General features: G+C 43.0%; 2 protein-coding genes across 2 annotated transcripts; both read right to left on the minus strand.

The window, feature by feature from the left end:
- Positions 1 to 3,075: 3,075 nt before the first annotated feature.
- On the minus strand, positions 3,076 to 3,597 carry LOC311117576 (stonustoxin subunit beta-like; the record flags this gene model as incomplete). Its single annotated transcript, XM_084192508.1, has 1 exon — positions 3,076 to 3,597. A coding segment is annotated over one exon (522 nt), but the record flags the coding sequence as incomplete, so codon positions are not given.
- A 540-nt stretch (positions 3,598 to 4,137) lies between these two features.
- Positions 4,138 to 9,587, minus strand: LOC311117577 (NLR family CARD domain-containing protein 3-like; the record flags this gene model as incomplete). Its single annotated transcript, XM_084192509.1, has 5 exons — positions 4,138 to 4,232; positions 5,155 to 5,328; positions 6,772 to 6,945; positions 7,354 to 7,527; positions 7,790 to 9,587. Coding segments are annotated over 5 exons (2,378 nt in total), but the record flags the coding sequence as incomplete, so codon positions are not given.
- Between the last annotated feature and the right edge of the window lie 150 nt (positions 9,588 to 9,737).

A 9,737-nucleotide genomic window follows, 5' to 3' on the forward strand; every position in this document is an offset into this window, starting at 1 on the left:
CTCTGCTAGCAATACTCTGTGCTAACATTAGCCTAGACTGTACCACAGAAAATAACAGTTTTAAACAGTTGTAAAAACCCACTTCTTCCAGACAGAATAGTTCCTGTAGATTCAGACTTACTCATCACCAATCTTTTGTTACGTCTCGTTGGATTCATAACCATGTCTGTATAACAATTCAATAACGATGAGACGGGAGACAGGAATCAGTTCAACCATTTATCTGGAACGTGATCATCTCAACACATACAAACCCCCATGATGCTCTGCGGCACAACCCCAATATACAACAAATACATAGATAAGTAAATGGACACTAAACAAAACTCAGAGGAATTTAAATGTTCAGTTGTAGAAAGTAGGGCCATGGGATAGGGTCAGAAAGGTCAGTATGTTTGATAACTGGTTACAGAGGTGACATAACAAGCATAAGGTCCATTATAACACAGTGAAGTAGAGGTGGGAGCTAAAAGCAGACATGGACAGTGAGACGGTGTGAGGAGGTCAGGGGTGAAACACTAGAACAGGACAGGTAGAAATGGCAGGGCTGGAAATAGACACAGAGACACATTCTGATCATGGCTCAGACCTGACCTGAGACACCCAAACAGAAGATGCCATAGCAAAGTCCTGTCCAGTAGGCTATATGGGATTTCCTTTCATCAAAATCCAACACATGGAAATGTGTCCAGTGTGTGTGTGTCCAGTGTGTGTGTGTGTGTGTTCAGTGTGTGTGTGTGTGTGTCCAGTGTGTGTGTGTGTCCAGTGTGTGTGTGTCCAATGTGTGTGTGTGTGTCCAGTGTGTTTGTGTTTGTGTCCAGTGTGTGTGTGTGTGTGTGTGTCCTTTGTGTGTTTGTCCAATGTGTGTGTGTGTCCAGTGTGTGTGTGTGTGTTCAGTGTGTGTGTGTGTGTGTGTCCATTGGGTGTGTGTGTGTGTGTCATGCGTGTGTGTGTGTTCAGTGTGTGTGTGCCCAGTTTGTGTGTTCAGTGTGATTGTGTGTTCAGTGTGTGTGTGTTAAGTGTGTGTGTGTGTGTGTGTGTTTTCAGTGTGTGTGTTCAGTGTGTGTGTGTGTGTGTTTCCAGTGTGTCCAGTGTGTGTGTGTTCAGTGTGTGTGTGTGTGTGTGTGTAAATCCAGTGTGTATATGTGTGTGTGTGTGTCCAGTGTGTGTGTGTGGATGCGTGTCCAGTGTGTGTGTGTGTCCAGTGTGTGTGTATGTGTGTTTGTGTGTGTCCAGTGTGTGTGTGTCCAGTGTGTGTGTGTGTGTCCTGTGTGTGTGTGTGTGTGTCCAGTGTGTGTGTGTTTGTGTCCAGTGTGTGTGTGTGTGTGTGTGTGTCCAGTGTGTGTGTGTGTGTGTGTCCTGTGTGTGTGTGTGTGTGTGTGTCCAGTGTGTGTGTGTGTGTGTCCAGTGTGTGTGTGTATGTCCAGTGTGTGTGTGTATCCAGTGTGTGTTTGTGTCCAGTGTGCGTGAGTCCCATGTGTGTGTGTGTGTGTGTGTATCCAGTGTGTGTGTGTGCAGTGTGTGTTTGTCCAGTGTGTGTGTGTGTGTCCAGTGTGTTTGTGCCCAGTTTGTGTGTTCAGTGTGTGTGTGTGTCCAGTGTGTGTGTTCAGTGTGTGTCCAGTGTGTGTGTGTGATTGTGTGTTAAGTGTGTGTGTGTTTTCAGTGTGTGTGTTCAGTGTGTGTGTGTGTGTTTCCAGTGTGTCCAGTGTGTGTGTGTTCAGTGTGCGTGTGTTCAGTGTGTGTGTGTCCAATGTGTATGTATTTGTGTGTCCAGTGTTTGTGTGTGTGTGTGAATCCAATGTGTGTATGTATGTGTGTGTCCAGTGTGTGTGTGTGTGTGTGCGTGTCCAGTGTGTGTGTGTGTTTGTGTGTGTCCAGTGTGTGTCCAGTGTGTGTGTATCCAGTGTGTGTGTGTCCTTTGTGTGTGTGTGTGTCCTGTGTGTGTGTGTCCAGTGTGTGTGTTTGTGTCCAGTGTGTGTGTGTGTGTGTCCAGTGTGTGTGTCCTTTGTGTGTGCGTGTGTCCTGTGTGTGTGTGTGTCCAGTGTGTGTGTGTGTGTGTCCAGCGTATTTGTCCTTTGTGTGTGTGTGTGTCCTGTGTGTTTGTGTCCAGTGTGTGTGTGTGTCCAGTGTGTGTGTGTGTGTGTGTATCCAGTGTGTGTGTGTGTCCAGTGTGTGTTTGTGTCCAGTGTGGGTGTGTCCAGTGTGTGTGTGTGTCCAGTGTGTGTGTGTGTGTGTGTGTGTCCATTGGGTGTGTGTGTGTCCAGTGTGTGTGTGTGTGTCATGTGTGTGTGCGTTCAGTGTATGTGTGTTCAGTGTGTGTGTGTGTGTGTGTGTGTGTTCAGTGTGTGTGTTAAGTGTGTTCAGTGTGTGTGTGTGTGTGTGTGTTCAGTGTGTGTGTTAAGTGTGTTCAGTGTGTGTGAATGTGTGTGTGTGTGTGTGTGTGTGTGTGTCCAGTGTGTGTGTTCAGTGTGTGTGTGTCCAGTGTGTGTGTTCAGTGTGTGTGTCCAGTGTGTTTGTGTCCAGTGTGTGTGTGTGTGTGTGTATCCAGTGTGTGTGTGTGTCCAGTGTATGTGTGTTGATGCGTGTCCAGTGTGTGTGTGTTCAGTGTGTGTGTGTCCAGTGTGTGTGTGTTCAGTGTGTGTGTGTTCTGTGTGTGTCCAGTGTGTGTGTTCAGTGTGTGTATCCAGTGTGGATGTGTGTGTCCAGTGTGTGTGTGTGTGTGTCCAGTGTGTGTGTGTTCAGTGTGTGTGTTTGTGTGTGTGTCCAGTGTATGTGTCCAGTGCGTGTGTGTTTGTGTCCAGTTTGTGTGTATCCAGTGTGTGTGTGTCCAGTGTGTGTGTGTCCAGTGTGAGTGTGTCCAGTGTTTGTGTTTGTCCAGTGTTTGTGTGTGTGTGTTTGTGTTTGTGTCTAGTGTGTGTTTGTGTGTTCAGTTTGTGTGTTCAGTGTGAGTGTGTACAGTGTGTGTGTGTGTTTAATGTGTTTGTGTGTGTGTGTTCCCAGTGTGTGTCCAGTGTGTGTGTTCAGTGTGTGTGTGTGTGTACAGTGTGTGTGTGTCATTGTTACCATGGTTATTATTTACAGGGACACTGAGGAGTCATCACCATAAACCCTAAACCCTGGATAGAGGGGCTCAGTGAATGTGGAGTGGAATGTGTTCAGGTGGGTCAGTGTGTCAGAGGAGACTCTGTAGAAGGACAGAGTGCCGGCTGGCCAGTCCAGATACACTCCTACTCTGTGGGAGCTGGAGGAGGGGACGTCAATGATAGTGGACTTATTATTGTGCCAGGCAGAGTAACGGTTGTCAGAGCAGAACAGACTCCAGGACTTGTCATTACCTCCAATCAAACAGTCCTTACCCATTCCTCTCCTGCTGATTCCTTTATATGTCACTCCTATATCAGCCCTTCTCCCACTCCACTCTACCTCCCAGTAACAGCATCCAGTCAGACCCTCTCTACACAGCACCTGACTACAGACCTCAAATCTCTCTGGGTGATCAGGATACGGCTGCTCCTCTGTCCTACATGTCACCTTTCTGTTCTCCTCAGACAGAGAGAGGAATCTGTTTACTGTGTTTGGATCCAGTGTGATATCACAGACATCTGATGGATGAAACCAGACACAATATTAGAAATCATCATCATTCACATTATAAAGTTAACTCACTTTTCACTAATTCATTTAATGTAGATGTTTCTAGGTATCAAAAGGAGAAGTTAAGGTAACTTGAGACTTGTTGAATGATCATATGTTATACTGTATGGTAATATAAAACACATTTATTCTCATTAATTACATTTACATTTACATTTACGTCATTTAGAATTACACACACACACACACACACACACACACACACACACACTGGACACACACTCACACCTGTATGCATGCATGAACACACACACATCCACTGGAAACACACCCTGAACACACACACTGGACACACACACACCTTCATGCATGAACACACACATTTCTAACGTAACACGAACACGCCACACAGAGACACACAAATTGTCAAATCAATTCTTTGTAAACTTTGGTATCCCTGATTTGTGCTTCTGTAGAACTACAGCTGATATTTAATATGACTAAGTAAGTAATGATGGTGGTCTTTGACTTTGACTTCACTTGAATTAAGACTTATTCTTAGTCATATTCTTCACAGCAGTCAACACTCACATTTTCTAACTCCAGGTTTCATTGTGTTCTCTCCACCATGTTCCACACTGTAGCGGTAAGCAGAAGAACAGACAGTCAATGAGGGATACACCTGAACACACACACACACACACACACACACACACACACACACACACACACACACACACACACACACACACACACACACTCACACAAACATTTGTGTGTGTGTGTCCAGTGTGTGTGTGTGTCCAGTGTGTATGTGTGTGTGTCCGGTGTGTGTGTGTTTGTCCAGTGTGTATGTGTGTGTGTCCGGTGTGTGTGTGTTTGTCCAGTGTGTGTGTGTGTGTGTCCAGTGTGTGTGTGTGTGTGTGTGTGTGTGTGTGTGTGTGTGTCCAGTGTGTGTGTTTGTCCATTGTGTGTGTGTGTATGTCTAGTGTGTGTGTGTGTGTGTGTCCAGTGTGTGTGTGTGTATGTCTAGTGTGTGTGTGTGTGTGTGTGTCTATTGTGTGTGTGTCCAGTGTGAGTGCGTGTGTGTCCAGTGTGTGTGTTTGTCCAGTGTGTGTGTGTGTGTGTGTCGTTTGTGTGTGTGTGTGTCCTTTGTGTGTATGTGTCCAGTGTGTGTGTTTACAGTGTGTGTGTGTGTGTGTGTCCAGTGTGTGTGTGTGTGTCCAGTGTGTATGTGTGTCCAGTGTGTGTGTGTGTCCAGTGTGTGTACTGATACACGTGCACACACACACACACTGGACACACACACACACACACACACACACACACACACACACACACACACTGGACAAACACACACACACCGGACACACACACACACACTGGACACACACGCACACACTGGACACACACACACACACTGGACACACACACACACACACACACACTGGACACACACACACACAGTCTTTATATAAGTGGTGGTCAGAATGTTTGTCTTAACTAGCCTGATAACTCCAACATGTCTGATATGAACATTGACATAAACCCTCTACATACTTGAGTTTCTCCAGTCTGCAGTGTGGATCCTCCAGTCCAGCAGAGAGCAGTCTGACTCCTGAGTCTCCTGGGTGATTGTAGCTCAGGTCCAGCTCTCTCAGCTGTGAGGGGTTTGACTTCAGAGCTGAGACCATAGAAGCACAGCCTTCCTCTGTGACTAGACAGCCTGACAGCCTGCAAAGAGTCAAATCATATTAAAACCACACTGCTATTCTTTGGTGTTGAAAATTGTGGCAGTATATTTTTTCTACATATTAAGATATATCAGTGTCCTGAAACCTGCCATATCTATTCATAAATGAATGTATCATTATTAGAAATGACAAATTTTTAAAGTATTGCTTGTAGAGAGAAAAATGCATATTACAAATATTTGAGTATACTGACCAGACCAGTTTATAAAGCAGTATCAGTCAAAAGACAGACAGTGAGGCATCATATTTAGATTGTATTGAGTATACAGTCCACACCATATCTAGTTTGACAGTGAAGATAACATTTTAAATGTGGCTCTTTACTCCAACATTTTGGATTTGAGATCAAATGTTTCATATGAGGTGACAGTATATAATGTCACCTTTTATTTGAGGATATTTTAATACATATCTATTTCACCATTTAGAAATGAAAGCACTTTATGTATCTAGTCCCCCATTTGAAGAAGTCATAAGTATTCTGACCAATTCACTTATAGTGTATTAAAGTAGTCAAAAGTTTAGTATTTGGTCTCAAACTCGTTGGTTGCATTTGCAGTTTGTTTTGGTTGTGTTTTGGAATATGTTTTTCCCGATAGTAACTGAATGGTGGATGATGACTGGAGTAATTTTCTGTCTAAGTGAGTAGATAACATGTTTCTAAACACTACTAAATGAATCCTGATGATGACATGAAGAACAATCATGAATGAATCATGAATTATAATGAGTGAGAAAGTTACAGAGGCTACAACAAAACATGCTAACCTCTCACCATTACCAATAACAGAGGGGGTATGATCCTTGTTCCTCTGTAACTTTCTCATTCATCATCATTCACGATTCATTCATGATTATTCATAATCATGGTAGCATCTACATGAATGTAGAAATGTTCAGAAACATCTTCTATTCTTACTGACAATACAAGTGAAGTGACTCCAAAATGACAGGACATTATTCACCATTCAGTTTCTATTGGGAAAAACATCATCCAAACACAACCAAGACAAACTGCAAATGCATTCAACAAGTTTGTAGAATCACAAGCTTGATGTAATCACTGCAGGTAAGGAATATGGTACCAAATACTAAACTTATGACTACTTCAATACAATATAAGTGAATATGTCCAAATTATTACGACTTTTTCAAATGGGAGAACTAGACACATCAAGTGTTTTCATTTCTAAACAGTAACACAGATATGTATGAAAATATCCTCAAATAAAAGGTGACATTATATACTGTCACCTAATATGAAACATTATATCTGAAATCCAAAATGCTGGAGCATAGCACCAAATGTAAAACTGTAAGCTTCACTGTCCAAACACATATGGTATGGACTATGTGTGCCTGGTAAACACATGTGGATCTGGTGAACAGTTATCACTTGTTGACCAACTACAGGAATACTGACCTCAGAGTCTCCAGTTTACAGTGGGGATTCCCCAGTCCAGCAGAGAGCAGCTTCACTCCTGAATCCTTCAGGTCATTGTTACTCAGATCCAGCTCTCTCAGGTGTGAGGGGTTTGACTTCAGAGCTGAGATCAGAGAAGCACAGCCTTCCTCTGTGACTAGACAGCCTGACAGCCTGCAAAGAGTCAAATCATATTAAAACCACACTGCTATTCTTTGGTGTTGAGTAATTTTCTTTCTGTGAGTAGACAACATGTTTCTAAACACTACTGAATGAATCCTAATGATGCCATGATTGAGAAAGATCATGAATGAATCATGAATAATAATGAGTGAGAAAGTTACAGAGGCTACAACAAAACATGCTAACCTCTCACCATTAACAATTATTAACATCAAATAAAAGGTGACATTCTATAATGAAACATTCAATCTGAAATCCAAAATGCTGGAGCATAGCACCAAATTAAAAACTGTAAGCTTCACTGTCCAAACACATATGGTGTGGAATATATGTGCCTGGTAAACACATGTTGATCTGTTGAACAGTTATCACTTGTTGACCAACTACAGGAATACTGACCTCAGAATCTCCAGTTTACAGTGGGGATTCCCCAGTCCAGCAGAGAGCAGCTTCACTCCTGAATCCTTCAGGTCATTGTTACTCAGATCCAGCTCTCTCAGATGTGAGTGGTTTGACTTCAGAGCTGAGACCAGAGAAGCACAGCCTTCCTCTGTGACTCCACAGCCTGACAGCCTGAAAGAGATCATCATGATTTCACAAACACACTGTTAATTTAACACCAGTAGTGTAGAAGGACAATGGCAGATGCATTTGGTTTATTCTCTTAAACAACATATCGATTCATCTTCCGTCTCCTAGAATTGTATGGTCATATTGTTATACTAATGTGAACATCAATGCATTGATTCAATATGTTTTCAATAATACATATATTTCTCTAAACTGAATATTTCTTCCTGATGATTAGTACTTAAATGTCATTTTATGTACTCACAGAGCAGCTCTGGAGGCTTTGACCACTGGCAGCAGCCTCAGAAGACCTTCCTCTGATCTGGAGTATTTCTTCAGGTCAAACACATCCAGCTCCTTTTCTGAAGTCAGCAACACAAAGACCAGAGCTGACCACTGTGCAGGTGACAGTTTGGCTTCTGAGAGACTTCCTGATCTCAGGTAGCTTTGGATCTCCTCCACTAGAGAATGGTCATTCAGTTCATTCAGACAGTGGAACAGATTGATGCACCTCTCTGGAGAGGGATTCTCCCTGATCTTCTCCTTGATGTACTTGACTGTTTCTTCATGGCTCTGTGAGCTGCTTCTTGTCTTTGTCAGTAGACCTCGTAAGTGCTTCTGATTGGACTCCAGTGAGAGGCCCAGAAGGAAGCGGAGGAACAGGTCCAGGTTTCCTGTCTCACTTTGTAAGGCTTTATCCACAGCACTCTTGTACAAAGTAACTTTACGCTTGTGTCTGATCCTCACAGAAAAGTTGCTGGACGTTGATTGAGGTTTGGCCATTAGATTGTCATTGTTGTTGATGAATGACAGGAACACATATACAGCAGCCAGAAACTCCTGAATGCTCAGATGCACGAAGCAGTACACCTTGTCCTGGTACATCACACATTCCTCTTTAAAGAGCTGTGTGCACAATCCTGAGTACACTGAGGCTTCATTGACATCAATGCCAGCCTCTTTCAGGTCTTCTTCATAGAAAATCAGATTGCCCTTCACAAGCTGTTGAAAAGCCAGTTTTCCCAGTGAAAGAATGCTCTCTTTATTCCAGTGTGGACCTGTCTCTTCTTTCCCAAGATACTTTTCATTCTTCTGTTTGGTATGAAACTCCACAAGGTGTGTGTACATCTCAGTCAGAGTCTTGGGCATCTCTTCTGTCTTGTGTTTCAACATGTGTTCAAGGACTATTGCAGAAATCCAACAGAAGACTGGAATGTGGCACATGATGTGGAGGCTCCTTGATGTCTTTATGTGTGAGATGATTCTACTGGCCAGGTCCTGATCACTGAATCTCTTCCTGAAGTACTCCTCCTTCTGTGGGTCATTGAACCCTCGTACCTCTGTCACCTGGTCAACACACCCTGAAGGGATCTTATTGGCTGCTGCAGGTCGGGTAGTTATCCAGAGGAGAGCAGAGGGAAGCAGATTTCCCTTGATGAGATTTGTCAGCAGAACATCCACTGAGGTTGACTCTGTGACGTCACAACAGATCTTGTTCTTCTGGAAGTCCAGGGGCAGTCGGCACTCATCCAGACCATCAAAGATGAACAGAACTTTGTACTTGTCGTAGTTGGACATTCTTGACTCTTTGGTGTCCATTGAGAAGTGATTGAGAAGTTCAATCAAAGTGTGTTTTTCCTTTTTCATCAAATTCAGCTCCCGAAAAGGGAATGAAAATACAAATTGAACATCTTGATTTGCTTTTCCTTCAGCCCAATCCAAAATGAACTTCTGCACAGAGACTGTTTTTCCAATGCCAGCGACTCCCTTTGTCAGCACAGTTCTGATAAGTTTGTCTTGTCCAGTTAAGGGTTTGAAGATGTCGTTACATTTGATTGCAGTCTCTGGTCTTGCTTGTTTCCTGGTTGTTGTCTCAATCTGTCTCAGTTCATGTTCATTATTGACCTCTCCTGTTCCACCCTCTGTGATGTAGAGCTCTGTGTAGATCTTATTGAGAAGTGTTGGGTTTCCTTGTTTAGCGATCCCCTCAAATACACATTGAAACTTCTTCTTTAGATGAGATTTGAGTTCACGTTGGCAAATCACAGCAAACTCATCTGAATCTAGAAACAACACAGAGGATATTAATATTACGTCTGTTTTAATGCCTACAGTATTCTAGGACTTTATTCTCTTAACTGACTGTATAAATGTGTAAATGTTTTCATAATGCATTACAGACTGGTGTGACTGATTATAGTATTATTGGTTCT

Source organism: Coregonus lavaretus, assembly GCF_964263955.1.
Source record: "Coregonus lavaretus genome assembly, contig: HAP1_SCAFFOLD_10049, whole genome shotgun sequence".
Lineage (NCBI taxonomy): Eukaryota > Metazoa > Chordata > Actinopteri > Salmoniformes > Salmonidae > Coregonus > Coregonus lavaretus.